The sequence below is a fragment of the Nannobrachium achirus genome (assembly GCF_963921795.1).
Source record: "Nannobrachium achirus genome assembly, chromosome: 24".
NCBI classification, from domain to species: Eukaryota; Metazoa; Chordata; class Actinopteri; order Myctophiformes; family Myctophidae; genus Nannobrachium; species Nannobrachium achirus.
In genome coordinates, this window is record NC_137831.1 from 7,010,231 (window position 1) to 7,037,773 (window position 27,543).

A 27,543-nucleotide genomic window follows, 5' to 3' on the forward strand; every position below is an offset into this window, starting at 1 on the left:
TGTTCAGATTGGTTTACCTGTCTGTCAATCCTTTTAGCCCCGGTCGGCTGGTTCATGCACCAATGAGCTGCTAATGACAGAGCTTCTTACAGATAAAATAATAGTTTTGGAGGTAGACTGCGGCTCCTAGAAGCGCCACAGAGACTAGATTTTTTTAGGGAGCATTGTTAGCCGCCTGAATATAATAAAATACAAAAAAGAAAAAAAAAGAAGCAATTGCATGATTCCTGCTTAATTAATGTCAGCAGAAAACTGCTTATTTCTGATTTAATGTAGCTGTTCCTCTTCTTTCTTTGTGTTTCCATTCCCTTTTTCGCCCCTTCTCCATCTTTCTTTCTTTATTGTGTGTGTGTGTGTGTGTGTGTGTGTGTGTGTGTGTGTGTGTGTGTGTGTGTGTGTGTGTGTGTGTGTGTGTGTGTGTGTGTGTGTTTGTGTGTGTGAAGGGGACACGCGCGCGCGCATGTGTCCCCTTCTATGATTTCATTGCGTTTGCGCGCCTGCATATACTATATCTGAATTGGCACTTCTGTGCTGCCTAAAGGCAACGCAGGCGTGCCAATAATCACGGTAACCCACACCCCCTCTTGTAATATTACTTAAATATGAGAGAAGCGTTTAAATTGACAATGGCCTTTATTGGAGTGCACTTCTCTCCTTGGACCATGGCTTTGCAACACACCATGGACACTCAGGATTGCATAAGACTGAGATTCACATGGACAGCAAGTCAGATAACAGGAGAGAAGGGCAGGAAGCATGCAGTAGTTGTAAAGACGTCCATGGTCTATATGGGGCGGCCATAGCTGAATGGTTAGGGAGCCTGCCTGGGAACCAGTTCCCCTAGTTGTCCCTGGTTCGAATGGCCTGGATAGCAATGTCGATGTGTGTCCCTGAGCAAGACTCTTAACCCCTAATTGCTCACTGCAGCTGGGTTGGGCTGTAAAATACTGAATTTCCCCTGTGGGAGGAGTAGGTAACTGTTATTATTATTATATATCCAGAGACACTGCTGAACATGTTTTTTACAGACTCTCAGTCAAGATTGAGAAAAGCACACCTTAGTTTTTGAGCAAAGCTCCAACATCTGTCTTTGTCCGGGGCCTACATCTGGTCTACATCTGGCCTACATCTGGTCTACATCTGGCCTACATCTTGGCACAAAGCGCTCAGTTTGTTCTACGTCCAGGGTCACAATGGCAAAGCTTCGCGGGAAATAGCACCGTACACTTCACATTAGGTGTGATTTATTTATTTATTTGAGCTTTTCATACAGTATGTGTAGAATCCAGCCAGGATGTATTTTTTATTTATTTATTTGTTTCCTTTTTTTCATATCAGGTCAATCATTTTCAGTCCTTGAAATGAAACGGATTGAGAACCACTGTGTTAACCGCGCGTCACCAGGCTTTCTAGGGGGAAAGCCTGGTATTCGTTTACAACAGGTCATTTGATCCGGTCTAGACCGGATGGCAGAAGAAGCGGCGTCGCTTTGTCTTGGTTCGTATTCATAATAAAGGCAGACACACACTAAATTGCATCTGCTAAGTACACTCACATTGACTCACATTTAGCAGTGATGGCTGAGTGGTTAGTGTCCAGAGGCCCCAGAGGTCGCATGTACGGTTCCCTGCTCCAGCTATCACTGCACCCCTTCCCCCTTGCGCTCCTTGTGGGCATAACTGGGTTGAGTTCAGCTGGGTTAAAGCTGATAAAAAAGCAGCTGGGTTGGGCTGCGATATCTGAATTTCCCTCGCGGGAGGAGTAGGTAACTAATATTATATATATTATTATTATTATTACCCATATATGTTTTACATTTAAAAATAATAATCAAAACTACGCTGCATCCAGGGTTGTTGGGTAGGCCCTTAAAATAATGATGCCATGGAACGCGAGGAATCAGTTTGGGTTACAACCAATTACGGTTTGATAGTTCCGGCCAAAGTGTAGTCCATTTTGAATACAAAATTACGTATAGGACACCATCCGTTCCCGACCGGATCAAAGCCCGAAATGTGAAGCGTGTGATCATGCCTAGCCGCAAATTGCAACACTAGATTTTATTTTAATCGGATGAATCTAGGTTTGCATAGACGGGTTTCTTGTTTACAAACATTGAGACTAAATGCACAGGTGACTGTATCATGTAATCAGTCCGTCCAATCCCCAAACCTGTTGTTTTGGGGAGCGCTGGTTTCATTGGCTAATTTTGGTACCGAATCAAACGTGACGTGGACCAGAAACCCGTCTATACCTCCCATAGGCAGCCAATCCATCAAAACAGTTTTTTTGCTATCTGATTGTATTAAACGGCGTCAAACTCACTAATATTGGGGCTCTATGGAAAGCTCGGAGTATCCTCTTTCTATCTGCAAAGTGTTTGTTTCATAGAAATCCACCGTAGACATGTTATGAGCTACTTTCTATCAAGAATTCCGAGCAGACATGGTTTATTTTCGAAGTGTTGAACTTCGGAAGCGCTCGTCTTCTATTACGCAGCGTCCCGCTGCCTCCTGCATTATGCAACATTTAGAACCAGCTGGTACACAGGACCGCTGAGTGACTTCCCACAAGTGCTTCCAAACTCCAGCACTTAGAAAAAATAATCACCTGAAGCCAATTTCTTGATAGAAAGTAGCTCATAACATGTCTACGGTGGATTTCTATGAAACAAACACTTTGCAGATAGAAAGAGGATACTCCAAGCTTTCCATACAGCCCCAATTTTGGTGAGTTTGACACCGTTTAATACAATCAGATAGCAAAAAACTGTTTTGATGCATTGGCTGCCTATGGGAGGTATTGCAACCCTAGATTCATCCGATTAAAATAAAATCTAGTGTTGCAATTTGCGGCTAGATCATGCCCCACACATTTAGTCTGTCATTAGAGGTGTGCCTGCCTTGCTTAACTGTCTCCTAGTAGGTGAGCCGGGTGGGGCCTCATTGGCTTGTTGGTCTAATGGCTCATTGGGCACCTGGGCCCGGTGCCTCCAGGAGGCTATAAAAAGCCAGCCCATGCCATTTTGCAGCTGAGATCCAGAGGAGGCAGACGTCTCCACCAACCTCTGCTCCAAGCCCCTTGACTGGTTAATAAACCAGACCGAACACACCAACACCCCCTGGCGGTAGTGGTGTTGTAGTACGGTCTGGTACCGATCCATTGAGATTCTATTTCCTCAACCAGCTTCAAGGGCTTCAACCTAGCCCCTGTTCTGTTCTGTTATGTTTAGTTTGTTCTAGCTTTGCTTTCCACCCAACACTCTGCACCACACCATGTTCCACTCATCCACACTTACACTACTGATTACTGCACTCCACATCTCATAGGATCCTTATACATTATGTTGAGCTCAGCTGTTTTGAAGCATTCTTTAGTTAATGTCCTGGGCTTTTATTTAATAAATACACTTTGTTACACTTTTGCTATGTCTCCTCTCCCCCAATCTTTTGTTATGACCTGAGCCAGTCATGACAAGCAATCCCAGGCTACCACTGTGTAGAGGGGAGAAAAAAGGAGGGGTCCAAGTACAGATCAGGTCAGGTCAGGACCTCACACCTAGCACTCACCTAAACCCCTGATGCTAGGGTGATACTAGACCTCACACAAGGCCATAGGGCAGGGGTCAGCAACCTTTTTGAAATGAAGTGCCATGTTCCATATTTTGATTGGCAGGACATTGTTATAACGATCATTAGACTCATCTATCTCCCCGACTTTTACAGTAAAACTATTTGATTTTAAAATATAAATCCTCTCTCACACTTCTGCCACTGTGCCAGTGTTCACCCTCCCCTGTGCCATTGTTGGCACCCGTGCCTAGGTTGCCTAGCCCTGCCATAGGGCATTTTGTCGTACCGCTGTACGATTTGAAAACTGGTCATAAAGTATTCAATCAATCTATCAATCAATCATCTAATGTCACCAAACGCACCCAAGAATGTGATGCTTTGATTTGTTTATTTAAAGGTGTATTCAGTGATAATGAAAGTGGCCGGGGGTCATCTTGTCCCTTACTGGCCTTTCAGCGAGGAAATGTTCAGTTTTTTTTATTATTATTTTTTTTAACACCATTATAATGTTCTCATTTTGATCATTAGACCCAATCACTGAATATCGGTAGGCCTACGTCTCCAGCTTCAGGATATGTATGATACTGATTTACAACAAGACTGTGGCATTTTATGAGTTCAGTAGTTTACAATCTAGGCCTTTAGCAGACGTTCTTAATTCAGAGCGACTGTGGTTCTCAAAACTTTTATTTTGACCATCATAACTAAACATCATAACATAACTACGGCAATACTCTACCCTGATTGGTTGAGGACTGGCTGGCCACCTCTGAAAACCAAATCTAGCTATGCTCGCAACACGGGCCATGGTGGAAGTCCTGATATGGTCAGCAGCACACATTCTAGTGAGGCGAATTAATGAAAAAATTACCAATTATATTTTTATTTGAATGAAATACAATCACTGAATATACCTTTAACTCCTTGAAAACACACGTCTCTGTGACATTGCGTAGTGTGTAAATGATTTAATTATTTCAGGTGCAGTTGAAATCTTCCAACATCCTCCTTAAAAACATACTGTTTCCATGTTATCTGATAAAAGATGTATTAAAGCAGGTGACAACCTTGTATGTCCAAAACCTTTACTTTTTAGGAAATTATAATTCAGCCGCAAGGCCTTGTCGATACCTTTCATTGGATAAATATTTATAAAACCTAAAGTGACACTTAAACACTTCCACTTAAAAAATAATATAAAGCAGATACAGCCGATCTACAAGCTCACAGTGCGTCACATGGTGGCATATTTTGAGCTTGTAGATCAGTTATATCCACGAGTTTCCTACGCCCCATAGTGCATTGCGCAAACGTCTGCATCGATCTTCCGCCGCCGATTTACAAGCTCACAACGGGTTGCATCTGCGACGCGACGTGAGCTTGTATGTCTGCTGTTAAACCCGGAAGTTTGGTCCTGATAGTAAACTCCCGCGGAAACTTGTGGATATATTTTTTGCAACATTTATGCGACTCTAGTGTACAACGAAAGTAGCCTAGGTAGGGAATTAACAGGGCCAAATTATTTGTACAGTATGAATGCTCTGTTCCATTCTGCTCAAACAGATTTAATGTTATCAATGATACTAATAAAGGCTCTGTTCCATTCTGCTCAAACAGAGTCAGGGTGCTGATATGGTGCTTGTTGACTCACTGGAGTCACTCTGCTACACCAGTGGGTCTCAAAGTGTGGTCCAGGGACCCTCATGTTCTCAAATATCAGGTGAAAAAAAAATACAGAAAGCCTTGGATAAAAAAGTATGGCAGTCCAAGTGTTAATGATCAATGGCTCTTGACACTTGCTCTTAGCAGTAGCCTAACCCAAGACAGAAATAGCAAGACACACCATCTTCGGTTTACTTCCTGTATCTGTGTGAAGTGGGCGGACTCCTTCTTGAGGAGACTAGAAAGGTAGACGCCTCCTCCTGCTCTGGGACGTTGGTAAAAAGATATTGGCATTTTGTTTTTTAAGGTAAGCTTCCTGAATTCTGAAGGACGGTTCCATTGCTTTGTCAATGTAAACGTTTGTCTCCTCATGCCAATAAAGCTCTATTTAGTTGAAGTCCCGGGAAAGATACGCTGTGATTGGACAGTAGTCACTTTGAGATGCCGAGTTTCTTCCACACTTATGCACTTCCGCCAGTCCTTTTTTACCAGTCACGCCACTGAACTGCAGTGGCGGATGAGGTATTTAATTTAGCTTTTTATATCTGTGACTCCAGGCCTGTGTTTCATTCTTACTGTCTGCTGTTGCGGTTGTGACGCCTGAATCTCTGCATAATTACCATCGAGCATCAATTAGAATCAGCTGTGTGGAGGTAGATGTTAGTGGACAGACTAATCATACTGCCAGATGTTATAATGTATTTCTTGGGGCTGGTGCCAGCAAAAAGCAGCTTACCTTTGTGATGTTATAGAAAATTATCTATTGATATTTTCAAACTAATTCTTTCTACAATACAACGCTTGTATGTGTACTTTGGCCTAGCTGGCGGCAGAGGGCAGCCTTATACAAAGAATTCATGTGAATTGGGCCGATTCGCTTGCCATACATTCAGAGCACAGAAATGCATTTTCTAGAACAGATCCACAGAAAAAAGCCAGGAAGTGATTTGGGACTCCATTATTGCTAACGCGTGGATTTTTGAGAGCAGCATTATGGGAGATGTTTTTACAGTACACGGCGGCGCGACCCCTCATCAGCTTACAGTCATCAGAAGAGGTAAAAAGAACGAGCCGTATTGGCAACGAGCTGGGTTGAAAATTGGGGCGAACAGGAACGTCTGATGCAGTAAAAGAGTTAAGATCTTTTATGAATTCTGTCAGGTTGAGTTTTCACATTATTGTTGACTGATTTGATCCCTCAAATGAAATACATGACTAACAACAGGAAGCAATACCCATAATTCACAAACCCCGCGTATTACATATTAATGTAACTTCCTGGAATTCTTTACAGGTCGCTCTAATGAACTGCAGCGACGAATGAGGTATCTGCCTCCCCCTGGAGGTGTGAGGTATTACACAGAAGAAGGGAGGAGAACATTATAATGTTATCTTTAGTATACAGTCCGTTGCTGCCTCCCCCTGGCAGTGTGAGGCATTACACAGACGAGGGGATGAACATTCCGTGCAGGTCCATGTGGACGGTAGCGTCGATGGAGGCCCGGGCGATCTCCTGGAACGTCTGGGCGTTCAGGATCAGCAGGAAGGGAGAGATGTTCGGGTCCGGAGAGATGACCGAGGACAGGATCACACCTGCAACCATACAGGTGGAAAAAGTAGGCTACTCAAATATTTTATTAAAGGGATATTTCATCAGGCACTCATTTCATCAGGCACCCATCAGGCACTCCCCACCCAGAGCCCCTTTATATACAAACCCATTGTAACTTCAAACTCCATTTTAACCATGATAGAATAATCAAAACACTGTCTTTTTTTCTGGTGACTCCTGACATCCTCCCTTAGCGTGAGCTGGCAGTGTTTTTTTCGATACATACAGTATTGTTGTCAGAAGAACACGGCCATGTAGTATGGGTTGTTGTTTCGAGGTCCCAGGTTGATGCGATGCATTTTAACACGCAAGTGCAGACCACTCACCCATTGCATCTTATGACCTAAGCGGTGGGGTTCATTTGGTGGCGACCTGCAGGCTAGACTAATTAGCATACATTTTAAGCCCTACCCAGCCCAAAAACTTCAGGTTGCGTCATCGCGTCCGGTAGGGTCGGGTTCTGGAAGAATTTGAACTCTAAGTAATACAATTATTTAATTTTTTATTTTTTCATTGAGCCCGAGGCCCGGCCCGGCCTGACTAATTAGCATACATTGGGCGCATTCTGGTTCATTGTGACGTTGTCTGTTAACAGCTCTATTGACCCCTGAACTCTTCCTCACCATCGTCTTCTTCCACGGCTCCCGGCGAGGCGACGAACACAGGTTCTGACGGGAAACAGTTCTCTGCAGTCCACTCCTTGTGTTCCCTTTTTACTATGTCAACCTTAGCTATCTGTAAAACAACACAACAGGCACTATGTCAACCTACTATCTGTAAAATAACACAACATGATAGATACATGGAGAGATTTTTTTCTCTCTCAACAGTAAACAAACCAACATAATCTTTAAGTGTATATAGAGGGTATCTGCTTTCTGCAAATTTCTAAAGTGACAATTTAAGGATGTTTTAATACCTCTAAAATAGTCATATAGTCAAATAGTAAAGGCAGAAATTGTGAAAATAGCTGCATTGTTATCACAATAGAACCGTGTTATACAAAATGCCTCAACTCTTAGTGCTCGTCAGGGTGGGGGGGGTCCCCAGTTAAAATATGATTATTTGGGGTTTTGCGGATGCCCATGCATGTGGTATTGTCACACTTTATAATAATGTATCATTACCTTGTTAGGATGAGGAGACCATTCCACTCTGGATCCATAGAAATAACGATACTTTTTACCATTGAACTTGTAGTTGATGCCAGGCAGCTCCAACCCTGATCCAAAAACACAGCATATGATCATAATTAATACAACACAACACAGTATTTTATGATATAGATTATGTATTTATTGATAGAGATGTGCATGTGACCTCTAAAGATGTCATCAGGTGTACGGATAGTATATACCAGTAAGACTCCCTAATCGGGAGATAAGCGACCGCCAGGTCTCATACACAAACTTTAGAAGGCAATGGCAGCCAATCAGGAGGAAATATGGGACATGGGACAGATCCATGTTGATCACATCACATGACTTTAGAGATACTGTGTACCGCTTTGCGTGATTTTAGGTCAAAATCTGTAGGAGCAGTGTCCAAAAATGTGTTTTAAAAAATCGGCCTGATGCTGGCACTAAATGGGACAGATCCATGTTGATGACATGACTGTAGACATACTGGCTACCGCTTTGCGTGATTTTAGAGCAAAATCTGTTTGTTTTGCAAGAATCTGCCTCATGGGGGCGCTAGAGGAGTGGCATGTGAGAAATGATGGGTGGAGGTTGTGGTTTGGCAGCTAAGGAGTGTGTGTGCAAAGTTTGGCATCGATAGGGGCAACGTGGGGTTGAACGTAGGAATCTCAGAAGTAATGTTGGAGAACCGAGGCGTATCAGTGATGTCAGTCATCTCCAGATTGTTTCAGCATGTGGCTGTTGCCATGGCGGTGGCGCATGCTCAGTACAGGCGGCGGTATCGGTGATGTCAGTTAACTCCAAATGTAGGAGGTCAGCATGCATGTATATCAGACAGACATCGGACCGACAGACATTTGGTTGTTTATCAGTAGGATAATGACCTGTAAAGATGTCATCAGGACTACAGTAGATATTATTATAATATAATATTGTAATAACCTATAAAGATGTCATCGGGAGTACAGTAGATATTATTAGAATATAATATTGTAATAACCTATAAAGATGTCATCAGGAGTACAGTACACAGATCCATCCTTCTGTAGGACAGCCTGGGCTGTGGTGTCTGTCAACGTCACCAGGTTGGTGCCCTGAGGACTGTCCTGAAAACACAAGGACAATGACATTAACAACAACAACAACAACAACAATGTGTCACACTGATAACAGTCATGTCAGGTGGAAAAATCATTATGTTACGTATGTTATGTTTTCAGGGTTACTTTTTTTATTTTAAGCACAAAATATTGTCACATATATAAGCTTAAATCATGTTTTTTGAGCTTGTAGATCTGCTGGGCCAGCAGTCCTGGCCTTGTGTGAGGGAGAGCAAGGAGGAAAGTCCGTAAAGAGAAACCGTAAGAAATGTAACTACATTGACTTTACACTGTTGTTGGTGCTCAATGCAGTGTGTGCGTGTGCGTGCGTGTCACCTGGTCTACATTGACAGGCAGGACAAATCTCTGACAGATGGGAGGAGAGAAGGTCTTGTTGCTCTCGATGAAGTCGTCTGTGTTCTGCCTCATGTTCTAGACGATAGACATACAACACAGTTATGATAGTATTAATTTAGTATCAGTTATAGTAGTTAGTATCCGTTATTATAGTTGTTACAATAAGCTACAACTGACCTCATAACTACAACTTGAAACCATGGGGAACCACATTATTGGATGTTTTATTTACCGGTAAATCATTTATCACACCATTTTTGTAACCCATTTTTCACCCGTTGCCAATAATCCTAAACTGTAATCCTGGGCGCTGCTCTCCCTCTGCCAACCTCATGCTTCCTTCAGTGCATGAGGAGTGAGCCGGCCGCTTCTTATCACCTGACAGCGGGGAGCTTCGCCAGGTAGGACGTAGCGCGTGGAAGGAACACGTTATTCCAACCAGTTCCTTTCCCCTCCATCCTTTCTGCTCTCTTCCTGGTCTCTATACCGCCTTATTATTTTGGAAAATGATAATCTACCATGGATAAAATGGAGTTTTAAGTTACAATGGTTTGTATCGAAAGGGGCCATGTCTGATAAAATGAATATCAAATATCAAGAAAAGTGTCTGGGGTGTTCCCAAAAGAGTAGACGATAAAATGACCAAAGGTGTTTTTGAAAGTGAACTATCCCTTTAAGTGAAAACTGTCTCTCTTACCCCGTTCTAAAACATATAACCTCCATATACCGTACTGTAGAACATATCGTACAGGTTGATTATAATTAGTTATAGGTAATCTATACTAACCTCTATGTAAAACATATATAATTTACAATTCAGGCATTTAGCAGACGCTCTTAATCCAGAGCGAATTGTCTAGGACGAGTGAGGGTTCTGTCAGCATCCCTGTGTTGGCTGATGTTGTAGGGGTTGATCAGGCTTTGGAGGTATGGAGGTGCCAGGCATCATACAGGTTGGTTATAGTTATAGTTAGGTTAACTCTACTAACCTCTATGTAAAACATGTCGTACAGGTTGCTGTCCTTGTACGTTATTATGTCAAAAACAACATGGTCGCCGTCCTCGTAGGCGTTGAGGTGGTGAAACACCACCAGGGCGTCGCCATGGTAACGGGTGGAGACCGCCTTCCCTGTCTTCCTGTTCACCAGGTGGAACCATGTCTGGGAGGACACACAGACAGGAGGACAGACAGTCAGGTGGACACACACACATGTACACAGACAGGCAGGCAGACGGACATGCAGGCAGAGATAGAATGCACAGAAAGACAGACAGACAGACAGATAGGTAGAGATATTCACACACAGTGACAGACAGAGAGACAGAGAGACAAAAATAGCAGATCTACAAGATTGGAGTGGCAACCGTTCTTGCAAGAGTGGCCGGAGGTGATAAAATGTACTATTTAGGGCAGGGTTGTCAAACTGGCGGCCATTTGAGGCCCGGGGAGAGGTCCAATGCGGCCCAGGTCATGAGTTTTAAGTTAGGTTTTAAGTCAAAATGCCTCTCCTTACCCCCTCCCCCAAATTCTAATTTCAGATGGATTATTGGGTCTTCTTTAACAAAAAATAGCATATTTCTTTTACCTCTCATACCAAATGTATTGTAGCCTATAACTTCCAATATTTAAAGTAAATAATTAAAGTACTTATTCTTCTTAATAATAAACAATAAACTAAAATCATTTATTGTAGTTATAGCAGTGACTCAGACAAAGCCAATTACAGCTCTGTAAGTAAACGTACCCGAGCACGCATAGCGCATCCGCAATTGGATGCGGCCCTCACCAAGTCACCTTTCGTCCAATGCGGCCCGGCCCGCACCCCGAAATGAGTTTGAAAACCCTGATTTAGGGCAAACACACTAAAGCTTTGATGTTTACGATATGATGCCAAGTCGAAAAAGGCCTGTGGTCGGTCTATATTAAAAAACAAATGTTAAATTACATGTATGGTCATTGGGTGTGGGCAAGTGCTACGGTAAGTGCTATAGGCTATAGGTGGAGTCTGAAGAGGTGAGTCTTCAGACTCCCCCTATGAACTTCAGACAGCATTATAGCCACTATTCTGGTTCAGTATAAGTATAGAACTAATATAAAACCACTCACGGTGTCGTCCTTGTCATACTTCAGACAGCTGCCCCAGTTGACTCCTCTGAAGTAAGCGGTGGCCAGGCGCATCAGGTCCAGCTTGAAGGGCTGCTCCACGAACACCACGTAGTTCTCCGTCAGCCCGAAGCTGTGGTAGTAGCTGGGGTACAGCATGGAGCGGAACGGAATGGAGCACACCGTCTCCACCTTGCGCAGAGCCGGCTTACCGTGCTCCTTGTCTGGATTGGAATGAACAAAACACAAACCACGGTTTACGACGCTCCTTGTTGAAATACACAAACCATGGTTTACCTAGACTGTTGAGTGAGAAAACAATGTTGCATATCAAGCAAATCATCCCGACCCTCAGTTTGAGAACCATTGCATTAAGCCAGGGACCCCCATCTAACTATTAATTTAGCGAATGTCCGTCCGCCGTACGACTTTCTGCATGCTGACATCGCTGATACTACACAGTGTCGTCGCCATGGTAACAATGCCCAACTGACATCACTGACTGACATCACCGAAGTGCCCAAATGTGGTGATGATATAGACTGGACTGGACATGGAACAGCCATGGAGTGCCAGCCAGACAGACGGATACAACGGGTATTGCACAACTAATCCAGTATCTGGCTTAAAGTCCTGTTCGCAATTTGGTGTTAGGGGAGTTTCTCACCTGAACTGAGCCAGTGGGTCCCTAGACATGAAGAATCACCGAGGTGCTCGTCCGCCATAGTGCCAGGAATGGCACAATGGCCATATCAAATATGGCTGCCATCGGCTATGATGAAAATCCAACTTTTCTGTTTCTTGGTGTATATGCACATGTAATACCTCTATTTGGACTAATTGTGGTGTGGGGAATTCATTTCTGATATTGTTTTGACCATTTTGGGTGATTTGGACCTCAAAAGGTCATGGTCAAGGTCATTTTGCTATTCCGAAGACCGTGGGCCATAACTTGGCCATTGTTAGGAGTAAAAACAGGTGCAGTAGGTCTAAATCAACTAATGCTGACATGTATAATTCATTTCTGACATTGTTTTGACCATTAAGGATCATCTTGTCTTTGAAATATCAATGTCAATGCCATTTTTCAAAAACGATTTTGTTCATTACTTGCACTTTTATAGTATTCTTTGTAAGTTTGTTACTATTTTATTGTAAGTTTGTTTTGTTTATAACAAAATACATACTAGTGAGAAATACAACAAGTAAACATCCACATTTAACTTTAAAGGGGGGGTTAAAATGGGTGTTTAAATGAGCAAATAAGACTATTTACGAATAAAAGTGACAAATAAAAATCACACACAAAAGCACACACAAAATTAAATAACAATTTCCCTCAAAGTGCACCATATTGTGATTGTGTGCATCCAAGTTAGTATGATGTGTTTTTACAGGATGTATTTGCCATTGTTCCATGGCAAAATATGATGCACCGATATCCATCAGCAAGGCAGCCATATCCTCGAGAGTCAAAGTGTTCCTTGCATCCATCCATGTTCCATTGGTTCTAGTCTTTCCTCAGGTTCCTTGGCTGTTGCAAGCAGGTAGCAAGACATGCACTAGAAAGGTGCCTTGTTGGTCCCAGCAGTTGTACTTCTCTGCTACCAATGCTGTGTCTTGTTCTGTCAAGATCTTTGCCTCTCCAAAGTTTGTTAGATATTGTATTCGGTCAGAAGCCATAGCTGCATGCTTAGTCCCCACCTGGCCCATGCAGTCATCTCCAGTTTCCAAGGCATATGTCCCCTGATCACTGTCTTGGCTAGTGGTGCTCCAAGATGAGAGACTGCTTGATGCTGTAGAAGCATGTGCCGCTGCACACCTAGTGCCATACTGCTACCAGATCTACTTGATCCCCAGTGCTTGGAAGTATCACTACGACAACTCTCTGGGGTCCACTCATAATCCTGGCGACCCATTATTCCCTCCATTAGGTTAGGGTTATGGGTAGGTTTAGTTATAATAGGGCCAGTTGACTCCACATGTACCAGCAGCTTGGTGACAGCCTCCTCAATCTAGTTCAATCTTTGGGATCTCTTCACCTCCAGCCCCTTTTGCAGGGAGCCACTCATCATCAGAGATAACAGAGTCGACAGACGCACCCATCCCTCATCAACTTTACAAATTCTGGGTGTCTGAGGAGAACAAACAGCTCTCCAGATGTGTGTTCGGAATATGGTGTCCATTCAAACTTGTGGCGATGTAGGTAGAACGGCTGCCTCCTGCTTATTTGTCGAAGTGTCCTTAAGCAAGACACTGAACCCCTAACTGCTCCCGATGAGCACCTTGCATGGTTTCATGGTGTGAATGTATGTGTGAATGTGTGTGTTAATGGGCGAATGTGAAATACATTGTACAGCGCTTTGGAGAAGAGTGCTACTGTAAATGCAGTCCATTTACCATTATCAGCTCTGTTGTCTCTGTTGATGATGTCGCTAGTGGAGAAGAGATCCCATACATCTTGAATAGGATTGAGGAGGCTGACACCTGGTGCATGTACAGCCTCCATTATAACTAAGCCTATCCCTAACCTTCACTAACCTAATGGTCAGAATAATGGGATGTCGGAAACTATGAGCGGACCCCAGAGAGTTGTTGTGTCCTTCACATTACTGCTATACTACACCCCATATTTCCAAGCACTGGGGATGAAGGAGATCTGGCAGCAGTATGGCACTGGTGAGACTCACTTCCACTGCATCAAGCAGTCTCATCTTGGAGCACCACTAGCCAAGACAGTAATCAAGGTACCGTACATATGCCTTGGAGACAGGAGATGACTGCATGGGCCAGGTGAGGATTAAACATGTAGTTATGGCTTCTGACCGAGTACAATATCTAACAAACTTTGGAGAGGCAAAAACCTTGACAGAACAAGACACAGTATTGGTAGCAGAGAATTACAACTGCTGAGACCAACAAGGCACCTTTCTAACACATTTCTTGCCACCTGCTTGCAACAGCCAAGGAACCTGAGGAAAGACTAGAACCAATGGAACATGGAACAGGACATGACATAAAAGCTTGTCCTCTTGTCTGGGACAAGTGCCCATACTATGGAGTGGAGGGAGCAAGGGGGGTCATTAGCCGTCCTTTTGTTATTATTTCAATGTATGACATTTTTATCCGGACAAGTGACTTTTGTCCCCAGACAAGTGAATGGGAAATATACTTGTCCAAAGGACAACTGCCTCAAAAAGTCAATGTCAAGCTCTGATGGATGGAAGGAGCACTTTGACTTTAGTACACTCCTGCCATGTCTGAAGCAAGACACTCGACACTGATGGAGTTCTGTGTGTGCATCATATTTTGCCATGGAACAATGACAAATCCATCCAGTAAAAACACCTCATACTATACTTGCATGCACACAATCACAATGTGGTGTACTTTGAGGGAAATTGTTATTTAATTGTGTGTGTGATTTTGTTGTGTAATTGTATTTGTCACTTTTATTCGTAAATAGTCTTATTTGCTCATTTAAACACCCATTTAAAACCCCCCTTTAAAGTTAAATGTTGATGTTTACTTGTTGTATTTCTCACTAGTATGTCTTTTGTTATAAACAAAACAAACTTACTATAAAATAGTAATACATTTACAAAAAATACTATAAAAGTGCAAGTAATGAACAAAATCGTTTTTGAAAAATGGCATTGACATTGATATTTCAAAGACAAGATGATCCTTAATGGTCAAAACAATGTCAGAAATGAATTATACATGTCAGCATTAGTTGATTTAGACCTACTGCACCTGTTTTTACTCCTAACAATGGCCACGTTATGGCCCACGGTCTTCAGAATAGCAAAATGACCTTGACCATGACCTTTTGAGGTCCAAATCACCCAAAATGGTCAAAACAATATCAGAAATGAATTCCCCACACCACAATTAGTCCAAATAGAGGTATTACATGTGCATATACACCCAGAAACAGAAAAGTTGGATTTTCATCATAGCCGATGGCAGCCATATTTGATATGGCCATTGCGCCATTCCTGGCACTATGGCGGACGAGCACCTCGGTGATTTTTCATGTCTAGGGACCCACTGACTCAGTTCAGGTGAGAAACTCCCCTAACACCAAATTGCGAACAGGACTTTAAGCCAGATACTGTATTAAACTGGACATGGATGGTGACTGTTCTGCCCAACGGGCACCACTCTGGGTTCTCCAACATTACTTTTGAGGTTCATTCCCTTCATTCCATTCAATCCCTCATCCCACACCCCCGGGCACAGGCCTAGTTTTATACTATTTTCTAAACAATCTCTGACACCCCAATCTAAACTGTTATATACTGTATATTTTTGTTGTGGTGTACAAATGGAACAAAATGGTTTCCTGTGGAAATAAGCTTAGTCTTTTCTAGGATCTCCTTTTAGTAGTAGTAGACCTTGTACCAGCTGTACCGTCATGAAACTGTACCTTTTCTTATGCAAACTTCTAATAAAGTCTTCAATCAATCAATCAATCAAACCCTTGCAGATCTGTACAAATGTAACTGTAAAGCCTCTATCAGAGTCCAGGGTGAAGAGCTATTCACTTCACCGCGTTGTAGTTTCCTAGCTATCACCTAGGTATTTTTAGGTGATAGCTAGAAAACTACACCGCGGTTAAGTGAATAGCTCTTCACCCTGGACTCTGATAGAGGCTTAAGGGTATTTTTTTTTCCATGTGCATGCGTGCGTGCGTGTGTTTAGGGTTCTGGTACCTGTGGCGTCTTTGGGGACCTTGAAGATGACGTACTTGGGTCGTCCCAGACCCATGATGGCTGTTCCCATGTTGTAGGTGTTTCCTTCGTCATCGTAATGAGGGTGGGCCGTGGCCAGGTTGATGGCTATGTGGTTCCTGTAGTTCACCTGTAGAAACATTTACTCTACTTGTAATGGAGTATTTCATCGTAATGAGGTTGATGTGATGAGGTTGATGGCTACTGCAGTGGTGGATAAAGTGCTAAAATGTTTTTTTTACTTAAAAGTAACCATTCTGCAATACAGAGCAGAATAAATTCCGGAATTTTAACTGTACTTGCGTAAAAGTACAAAGGCATTGGTATGAAAATGTACTTAAAGTACCAAAAATAGAAAGAACTCATGAAAAATAGCAGATCTACAACTCACAATGCTTTGTATCATGACACATTGTGCGATTGTAGATCGGCTATTCTCAAATAGCCGAAATAATTGATTAATGTATGTTTTGAAATAATAACCACAATATAGAGCTATTTAACACTGATACTGAAAAAAAAAACACTAAGCAATGATTACTATCACAACATTGGCATTGGCTCAGGGGTAGAGAAACCGTCATTAGATCACAGAGGGTTCCCGAAGGGTTCCCAGTTTGATCCCGGGCTCCCCCAGAGTTAGTGTCGAAGTATCCTATCGCCAAAATAAAAGCCTGGGTTTCCGAGGCTAGTGTCGAAGAGTCTTTGAGCAAGACTCTGAACCCCTAGTTGCTCCCGGTGAGCAGGTTGGTGCCTTGCGGTTTCCTCCGGCATCGATGTGTGAATGGGTGAATGTAATGCACAATCTATGTAAAGTGCCTTGGATATAGACTTTATACAAATGCACCATGTATATCATTTCATATAGAGCTATTTAACATTGTTACTGAACAAACACTCTGTCTATAGCAATGATTACTCTCACAATATAGAGCTATTTAACACTGTTACTGAACAAACACTCTATAGCAATGATTACTCTCACAATATAGAGCTATTTAACATTGTTACTGAACAAACACTCTATAGCAATGATTACCATCACAATATAGAGCTATTTAACACTGTTACTGAACAAACACTCTATAGCAATGATTACTCTCACAATATAGAGCTGTTTAACACTGTTACTGAACAAACACTCTATAGCAATGATTACTGTCACAATATAGAGCTATTTAACACTGTTACTGAACAAACACTCTATAGCAATGATTACTCTCACAATATAGAGCTATTTAACACTGTTACTGAACAAACACTCTATAGCAATGATTACTCTCACACTATAGAGCTATTTAACACTGTTACTGAACAAACACTCTATAGCAATGATTACTCTCACAATATAGAGCTATTTAACACTGTTACTGAACAAACACTCTAAAGCAATGATAACTGTCACAATATAGAGATTTAACTACAGGGTTGAGCAAGGCATCAGCACCTCTAGAGTTACAGGTTCCATTCCCACCCGGTCCAGAACATAATAGTGTTGTCATTTATGACATAATGTTATCTAATCTGTGTCTATTATAACATAATAGTATATCTTTACTGCAATGGCGTGGTTCAGAGTGCACACGTCCTAAAGATAACCCAACATCTACAATATGAATCTTATTGTAAAGAACACACAACACCATGAACGTGATTTGTTTTTGACAGAGATCAACTATGTTCTCAACAGCATAGGAAAAATAACAGATCTACATCCAATGAGCAAGTTACGATGTGACACATCGTTTGCTTGTCATACAACAGGTAGTCTGGCTCTCAATGGAAAACAGGCTCTCCAACCGTGCATATAACGAGCACTACTGCACTGTCTCTCATCAAGTAAAGAAATCAGCTGCGTTGGTCACGAAAGACCGCAAGCGCTCCTCTCTCCCCACACTATGCTAGGCGGCTAGGCTAGCCGTTTTCATGTGACGTTCAGGGACATAGTAGCTAAATGTGGCATTAAAAAAATACAAATTCCTATCGAATATCTTAATTACAATGAAATTAACTTGACATGTTTTTTTAAGGGCAACAGTTGTATAAAATTGCTTAATTTTCAAGCATTGTGTCTGGAAGACACAATGTGAAGGTGATATCTTGACACTTGGCAAAGTAAATGTATGTTTTCTCATGGCAATAAAGCTCCTTTGAATTTAATTAAATCGTGCCTTCGTAGGCTACTGTAAAACGTAATCTCTCAAGACAGATCCTGCTAACCTGTCAGCACCACTGCCCTAAACCTGTAGCATTGTCGTTAGTAGGAATTTACACGGAAGCACCCTTTAGTTTTTAACCGAATGGGTTAGCAGTGTGTGTCAAACTAAAGTAGACTGGTTTGATCTCAATGACACACATGTCAATTCACTGCGTGCAGGGACATGCTGGGCCCCTGATTCAGCCCGGGAAAAAGGGTTGGAGAGGCCCTCATTGCGAGCTATAGAGAGAGATCTCTCTCTATAGCGCTGCTGCTACTCAAAGATTTGCCATTTCAGATCATGACAAGTGACAAGCCAGTGGGCCAATTTCTGTACATAAGTTATATTTCGTCGTTAATTACTGTACATAAGTTATATTTCGTCGTTGTCGGGTGGAAACCTTGTATGTCCAAAACCGTTTTGTATTTATAATTTTAAAAATTATTTAAACTAGTGAAAACAGCCGATCTACAAGCATTGTGTGCCTGTAGATCTGCTGTTTTCACTACTTTTGTGCGACGGCCTTGTATGATGAAGCAGGGGTTTGCTTTGCGATAAAATGTACAAATTTGAAACTCGGAGATACAAGGTTTCTGCCCGACATTTTTTTTCCTAATGGCCGGCCTGGACCGGCCGGGAATGAACCGGCCATTTGGGAGTTGTCCCACTTTTCCCAATGGCCAGCACGTCCCTGACTGCATGTGTGTGTGTGTGTACAACCCACCCTGCCCACAGTGTCCAGACTCAGTGGGTCTATCTGGTTGATGTAGTTGACCTCTGAAGAGGCGTAGTAATCCTCTCCGTAGCGGATGATGTTGATCAGGTTGTTATCTGTGAAGTCCGGGATGGCGTTGCACATGTAAGTGAAGGCCCTGGGACGGACAGAGAGAGGGTAGTTAGTTACAGCAGTGGTTTTAAACCTTTTTTCACGTCAAAAGGTCCGTTATTTTTGGGGCATTTTGAGCCACGGACCACCATTTGATGAGATTTAACCTCCCAGAACCAAGACTTAGAATATTTTGTTATTTGGATAAGATTGTGTCCACAATTCCATGCTGTATTAATGTTTGTACCATAGAGCAGATAACAGGCAAAATAACAATTCTTCTACATTCTCTAATTGTGTAGACTTCTTGGTAAATTAAGTAATGCAGATGTTTAACAATAATTTAACACTCAAGAGTTGAAGATCTACAGTATAAGGGTTCATTTGGTTAACGACTCTTCCATCATTTAGCTGGGGACCAGCTGGGACCCCCTCAAGGACCACTGGTGGTCCCCGGACCGCTGGTTGAGAAGCACTGGATGAGAGGATGGCATTACACAATAGGTGAATGCTCACGTGGTTCCCATACTTTTCAGACCCGGAAAAGAAAGATTAGACATTTGCCCGCAGGACCCAAACTAGTGAAAATAGAAGATCTACAAGCCTACAATGCGTCGAGGCAGCTCCAAGTTGTGGGCTTGTTTATCAGCTGTAATATGTTTGGGTGGGACTCCTGGGCCACAGTATAGCCTGTGATTGGGCTACTAAACTGGTATTCAGATGATAGACAAACCAGCGGGCCTATCACATTACTGAACAAACGCTTACTTTCGCGTGTCTTTGCTATGTGGGCCGTTACTACTGAAGGATTAGCCTCCTACACTTAGTGGCCGCCCAGCCCAAAAATTACCTTAACTATCCTAAAACGGGGCAAAAACTATATTTTTTTGGTCCACAGGCCCACTTGTATAGTCGGCTCACCCCCATATGCCAGATGTCCAGTCCACCCGGCTGTGTACTGTACATGTTATTTTAGGGAAACGAGCATCAGGTGTGTACATGTGTACCTGGAGAAGATGTTCTTGCAGGGGTCAGGGTAGATCATGGTTCCAAACTCACACACAACGATCTTGTTGGCTCTGCTGTTCCTCTTGTAGGTGTCACTGCGAAGGAACTTACTCCTGTAGTACACCTCGCCTAAAAGACACACGACACCGCACTGTCACTTTAGAAATGTGCAGGTACCCTCTATACACTTAAGGTTTATGTTGGGTTGTTTACTGTTGAGTGAGAAAACAATGTTACACGATAAGCTAATCATCTGGGGTCCCCCCAAAATAATTTGGGGACCCCCTCTGGGGGTTGAGAACCACTGCTGTAGTACACCTCCCCAACAACACAGCACAACATGCCATGAACATGTTTGAGAACCACATTTAAATACACATATTAACCATCTTGCGCCTTGCCTTGTCCACTTATATAGCCAAATATGGCCTACTTGTAGGGTAGGGTGGGTGATGAGCTCTTTCTGTATGTGGATGTGTTGCTCCCTCATTGGCTAAAGGCCCAGCCTTGGTACTGTCAGCCACATAGACATAGAAAGGTAGACGCCTCCTTCGGCTCTGGGGGCAGGTATATGCATCGAGGAACCAAGGGAATCTGCATCGCTTCTGCGTGAAACGCTTCCACGTGTTGTGCGTCACACATACGCCAATAAAGCTCTGTTGAATTGATAAGTCCCGGAAAAGTCACGCTGTGATTGGCCAGTAGTCACTTTGACTGGCAGCATTCTCTCGATTTTTCCCCGGACGTCCGGACTCCAGTTGTTACACATCGCTCCAATAAACTGCAGAGACGGATGAGGTATCTAGTGTTTCATATCTATGGTCAGCCACATACCCACATGCCTACCCACAGAGCTCATTACCGTACTTCTGCGCTCTGATGGTGAAATTAAATACAGTGCTTCTTGGAAGTAACATTCAATGTTGCATTGGTGAATTTACCTACAGCTTTGGAACCAGTGGATTGGTGAATTGGAAGATAGCGGTTTGTCATGAACAAGGAACAATACAATACAGCATCTATTATAATCTAAACACACATTTACAGACTTTTCATCCATAGCATCCCCGAATTAAAGTTTTACTTTTATAGCACTTTACATTTACTGTATGTCATAGATATTAGGGTACGTAAATATGTAAACATTTCTCTTTCCTAAGATACAGTATATCATAGTGAAAACTTGATTAGGGACAGATTGAAAATAACTTTATACATGTAACCAGCCTCCCTATACCGGGGGGAACATTCTCCGCAAAATAGTCGATCTTCAAGTTCACAATGCATCGCGATGCAATGCGTTGTGAGCTTGTCGATCGGCTATCTTTGGCGAAGAGATTTGGTGTAGATCAAAAACAAACCCACCAGTATGTATTAAGTGTTCAGAGTGTCTAAGTGGATAAGGTGATATTGCTGAAGTCCAAATGTATATCAAAGGGTTCTGCTGCACTGTCTTGTGTCACAGCACCCTCACTTTGAGAAAGGCTGGATTATAATCCAGGTGTATATGATTATATAATCCAGGTGTATATGATTATAATCCAGGTGTATATGATTATATAATCCAGGTGTATATGATTATAATCCATGTGTACAGATGTGCTATTCCAAAACATCAGGCTTTCCTGTACATTTCCTGCAATATTTCTTCTGGAAATACAAGGTTCTTTTCACAGTTCATCCTTGCTAATTCCTTTCTTTTGTTACTGAAAACAAGTGTCACTTTTCAACACTTCGTTTCATTGGAATAAAATAATCTGAAGAGCATTTACAAAACAACAACTTTACAAATGCCCTCCTTTCTCACTGTCAATGTTCTGTCAATTTACTAACAATCCACTGTACTGTAACTGTCTCACTGATGGCATGACGTGAGACGTTCTCAAAGGGCACATTTGTATAGGATTATAATCCAAGCGTATATAACTAGTAAGACGCCTCAGGGCAACAAGCGACCTCGGGGCGAGGTCGCGCCATGTCTTGGCCATCTGGCCAGTGATATTTATAGGACCAGTTACCCATATATGGAGACCCCTGGTACCCATATGGAGATCCATGTAGACATACAGAGATCTCCATATATGGGCATAAAATGGATGCAGACAGACAGATATGCCTACAGATATCTCCATACAGTATATGGGCATAAATGGACACAGGCAAAACAGGTCATATATTGAGTCTGTGAGGTCAGATGTAGGATTTTCATTCAGTCATTGCTAATCTGATGAGTCTGAGTCACAGTGATGTGGACATCAGGGATCTGCATATATGGGCAATTGGGCATAAAATGGATTTGTTCCCCCCGGCATCACAGGGATCTCTCTAACAGGGCATCATTAATATTGATGACATCAGGGAACTCCATTAGTGGGCATTAAAGGGTTTCTGTTAGTGTGACATCACAGTGAAGCCGGAGCGTGATGTCAGAGCGGCAAGCCCATTCTGGTAGAGTGGTTCCGCTTATGGATTATCTGTATAGGATTATAATCTGAATGTAATCCAGGATTGTAATCCAACGTACCTTCTTTGAAGGTGTAGCTGTGGATCAGTGACATGCCATCAAACCAGTGGTTGTAGGCGGAGTCTCCCACCGAGAACAGACCCGGACCGTTGCGTAGCAGGGTACCCTGCAGCCAATCAGGAACCGCCCCTACACACACGCAAGCAACACACACGCACAAGCACACACGCACGCATGCATGTAGAGGAGAGGAGAGGAGAGGAGAGGAGAGGAGAGCATGTTTTAACTAGAACGGCACTCTGTCGAGGTGCCAATTTAGGGCAAGTATGGCCTACTTGTGCGCCAGCAGAGAGCGCCATGAGGTGATGTGCTGACCACGGGCATCACCACTGACGATGCCAGTGACATCACCACCACCCTGGCCACAATATGACTTCCGGTTGGTTCTAGAGGAAGTGGCGGAAGTGCTGTGTTTAACGGAAGTTACGTCATGCGTTGTAGTCTTCTGTTGAAATTCTCACGGCGGAAGTTGAACGGTCTCTGCCTGATATTGTCACCAGGCTTTTCTCTTCGCAGATGAGTAAGCCTGGCTACGCGAGGCTACATCACCACTGGCATCACCAGGAATGCTGGTCCCTCATTGGCTGTAAATGATGACGTTGCCAGAAATGCAGGTCCCTGATTGGGCCACAGGCTTAAACACACACAGACACCGACATATACCTACACATACCTACGCAGCTGAATGCAGTACTTGCACGCTCTGCTGGCTCAAGTAATTAAATCCCATTGAATTGCCTTGTAGTTGAAATGTTAGTGAATTTTCTGAATGTTTTGAAATAGGGCTCAATAACCTAAACCCCTTAATAAGGGCTCAGGGGTAGAGAAACGGTTATTAGAGCACGAAGGGTTCCCGAAGGGTTCCCAGTTCGAATCCGGGTTCCCAGTTCGAATCCGGGCTCCCCCTGAGTTAATGTCGAAGAGTCCTTGAGCAAGACTCTGAACCCCTAGTTGCTCCCGGTGAGCAGGTTGGTGCCTTGCATGGTTTCCTCTGCCACCGGTGTATGAATGTGTGTGTGAATGTAATGCACAATCTATGTAAAGCGCCTTGGATAAAAGCGCTATATAAATGCACCATTTAATTATTCTAGGGGCGAAAACTGAGCAAAAATTTTAGATCTACAAGCTCACAACGCTTCACATTGTGAGCTTGTGGATCGGCTATGGTCCAATGGGCAAAATATAAAATAGGGCTATTAATGTATGTTTGTTTTGCGATATTAATGTAAATCTGCAAAGTAAATAATAACGAAAGAATTCAAATAATCAGTAACGCAGTAAAAACAAACTATGAAAAAAAAAATACATTATTTAGCCCACTATTCAAAGTTTTCATAATGATTTCCCAAATCTTTTGAAACTCTTTAGTGAGAGTTTTATAAGTTTCAAAGCCTTACCTTTGATGTCTGCTTTCACCGGCTCTGGAGTTTCTGTTCCGTTCTTTGCGAATATGGATTGCATTTTCCCTTATTTTCCCAGTAAAGTGGTTTACATGCAGTTGCAGTAGGATGAGAAGAATTCAGGGTAGAGGCAACATGTGTTGTGTGTGTGTACTGTGACCCTAATTTAAACCACTCCCCTCTCTCTCATTCTCTCCCTCTCTCTCTCTCTCTGTTATGTAATACAGTACTAGTTGCATTGTTACACAACCTCTACTTCCTTTGCCTTTTCAAAATAAAACTCAAACCTCCACCACTACTTACATATCAGGCAAGTTGGGAAAAGACAATTTGTACATTTACTCAAGTAAAACAATAAAATAAAGTAAAAGGTTGATGAATTGAATGGCTATAGGACCCCCTATAGGCCTTTCGGCCAGGCAGAGACAAAGCAATACCCAACTGAATAACATGAAACAGAATGAGTGGAATGCAATGTAAAAGTGACTACAAATAAAGCATAATTGTTTCAAAACAAACCAATATAGCCCTATAGGCTTAATATATTACATAACATGCATGTTTGTGTGCATAAAATTAACTCTGGCGTTTGGTTGGGGTCGCGAGTCAATTATTTTTGCCATCTTTTGGTTTGGAAACCCATGCTTCAATGCAGTGGTTCTCAACCTTTTCAGGCCGAGACCCCCAAAATAATCATTGGGACCAGAGACGTGCTGGCCATTGGGAAAAGCGGGACAACTCCCGAACGGCTGGTTCATTCCCGGCCGGTCCAGGCCGGCGGGAAAAAATTTCAAATAAAATGTCGGCCTTCGTTCCATTTTGGGGGGCTGGGCAGTCAACAAAGTAAATCGTTACTTTTGGGGAGAAACCTTGTATCTCCAAGTTTCAAATTTGTACATTTTTTCGCACAGTAAAGCCCTGCTTCATCATACAAGGCTGTCGCACAAAAGTAGTGAAAACAGCAGATCTACAAGCACACAACGCCTCGCGGTGCAAGGCGTTGTGTGCTTGTAGATCGTCTGTTTTCACTAGTTAAAATCATTTTTAAAATGATAAATACAAAACAAACGGTTTTGGACATACAAGGTTTCCACCCGACAACGACAAAATTTAACTCATGTAATTGGCCCACTGGCTTGTCACTTGTCATGATCTGAAATGGCAAATCTTTGAGTAGCAGCGCAATGAGTGCCTCTCCAACTCTTTTTCCCGGGCTGAATCAGGGGCCCAGCACGTCCCTGATTGGGACCCCCTTATGGACACCAACAAACCTAATGTTTCCCACAGTGCCATGTAGGTCACATGTCCCTGTGTCAGGACCACAGTGACATTATATGACCGTTGGACTTTGTTTATCAAGTGTCTTGTTATCGGCCTGAGGTAGGGTGGGGGGATAATCATCAAGTTCAAAATTTGAACACACCCATTTGGGACATGATTAACACTATCAATACAAGACTTTTGACACCAAAAGTAACTCTGTATCTTGAAAATAACCCCCCACCCCTTGAAAATCAAAAAATACCCCAAAAAGGGGCATTTTCTGCCAATTCCGCCTGGTATGCATGAGCTATTCTTAATGTTTGCCTATATACTGTTGAATAAATACTTTAAAACTAATTTGGGAATTAATAAACACAATAAATAGAAGAACTGTTACACCTCAAAGTAACACTGTACCTTGAAAATAATCCCTCATCCCGCTTTAAAATTAAAGATAACACGTAATAATTTAGTTTTCTGGCTTTTCCACGCATACTCAGTCCACGTATGCCGAACACGTCAACACGTACATCGCACTGGGCGCACCCGCCTTCCCCACTGGGTCTGAGTCTCTCCGTTTTACCCGTGCTCTTTTGGACTTCCTCACGTGGATGTCCCTGCAGTAGCTTCCTTGGCCTCCTGCCAAGAACCCCCAATGACTGGGGCACCCGGCGATTCTCATGAGACCGCAGCCGACACCTTGAGTCCTTGAGGGCTACTGAGAGTACTCTGTAAGACTCTGGTGTCTATGGGTGCCCCGTCACTGGACAGGGTTCTCCTCCCGCCCTTGGTGCAACTGTTGAACTCCTCCTGCCCCCAGTGCGTCCTGACCACGTTGTGCTGCCCCGGCAGGGACTGTCCCTCGTACAGCGGGCGTGAGGGGTTGGTGACAATTTTGGCTACCCACCAGACCTGTCTTGAAACACGGACCAAGGAGTCTAACTCGTATGTGAGTCGTAGGGCTCACTCGAAAGTCAAAACCCTGTGGCGCAATTAAAGTGAAGGATGGCCCAGGCTGCCCCATGTGGGATTGTGCACGCTCCACACGATGGGACCCGAAAGATGGTGAACTATGGCTGGCTGGGCAAAGACAGGGGAAACTGACGTGCAACTCTGAGTCCTGACGTGCAACTCGGTCGTCCGACCTGAGTATAGGGGCAAAATATGAATCAAACTCTCTAACTATTCGCTCATCACACCTCATTAAAGGTGTTGGTTGATATAAACAGCAGGACCGTGGCCATGGAAGTTGGAATCCGTTAAGGAGTGTGTAACAACCTGCCGAATCAACTAGCCCTGAAAATGGATGGCGCTGGAGCGATGGACCCGGCCGTCGTTGGCCACGAAATGCCACTATGATGATACGCGATGAGTAGGAGGGCAGCCGCGGTGACACAGAAGCCGCGGGTGCAGATCTTGGTGGTAGTAGCACATGTTCAAAGGGTTCCATGTGAACCCAATGCTCCCACTCGCCATACCGATGCACAACCTGTCGTGCCAATAGGGCTGAGTCAGATTGGCAGGGCTGTTGTGTGCCGGGTCTTGGCTGTACTAACTATGGGGGTTACAATCACCCCTCCCGACCCCCCCGAAGTGTGAAGCGCATCTTCACGCTGCAGACCGCTGCACACAACGTCCCTCCATGTCCCTTGTGTCCCTCATGCAAGGATATCACAGGCACATGCAGAGTGGGGTGGGGTTGCTTTTGCCTCAACGTGCACTTTTGGATGCTAAAAACGTTTTGATTCCAAGTTATATATATATATGCTAGCTACTGTACATTTCTGGTGTGAAATGGCACGAGGGACCCCACAAAAAGACCACCCCCAAAATCGACACGTGCTGTGCACCCACAGAAGGGCCCATCTGTGTGCTTCGAACACCTGACCACTCAGTGCCCTCTGCACAGCCCTGCGTGCCACTGCCTATAATATGGCTGAGCCAATTGGCAGGGCTGTTTGTGCGCCGGATCTTGACTTTACTAACTATGGGGGCTACACTTGCAGTCAACCAGGAGCCATAATGCATTATGTAAATGTACT

At 43.3% G+C, this 27,543-nt stretch overlaps 1 protein-coding gene across 1 annotated transcript; it reads right to left on the reverse strand.

Annotated features, from left to right (window-relative positions):
* Positions 1–4,575: 4,575 nt before the first annotated feature.
* Positions 4,576–24,373, reverse strand: LOC308280453 (beta,beta-carotene 15,15'-dioxygenase-like). The gene is made up of 12 exons (XM_080720729.1): positions 24,236–24,373; positions 22,839–22,967; positions 20,314–20,443; positions 19,205–19,352; positions 16,265–16,412; positions 11,550–11,770; positions 10,432–10,602; positions 9,422–9,517; positions 8,986–9,091; positions 7,974–8,068; positions 7,470–7,581; positions 4,576–6,827 (listed from the first exon to the last, which is right to left on the reverse strand). The coding sequence occupies exons 1-12, from the start codon at positions 24,297–24,299 to the stop codon at positions 6,673–6,675; spliced, it is 1,575 nt and encodes a 524-aa protein (XP_080576855.1). The 5' UTR covers positions 24,300–24,373; the 3' UTR covers positions 4,576–6,672.
* Positions 24,374–27,543: the final 3,170 nt, after the last annotated feature.

Excerpts from the sequence above, each read along its gene's own strand:
- LOC308280453 (XM_080720729.1), bottom strand. The coding sequence starts at position 24,299 with ATGCAATCCATATTCGCAAAGAACGGAACAGAAACTCCAGAGCCGGTG. Across the intron at positions 19,353-20,313 it reads TGCAAGAACATCTTCTCCAG|GGCCTTCACTTACATGTGCA; the intron begins GTACACATGTAC and ends TGTCCGTCCCAG. Across the intron at positions 11,771-16,264 it reads GGTCCCCAAAGACGCCACAG|ACAAGGAGCACGGTAAGCCG; the intron begins GTACCAGAACCC and ends ATTCCAATCCAG.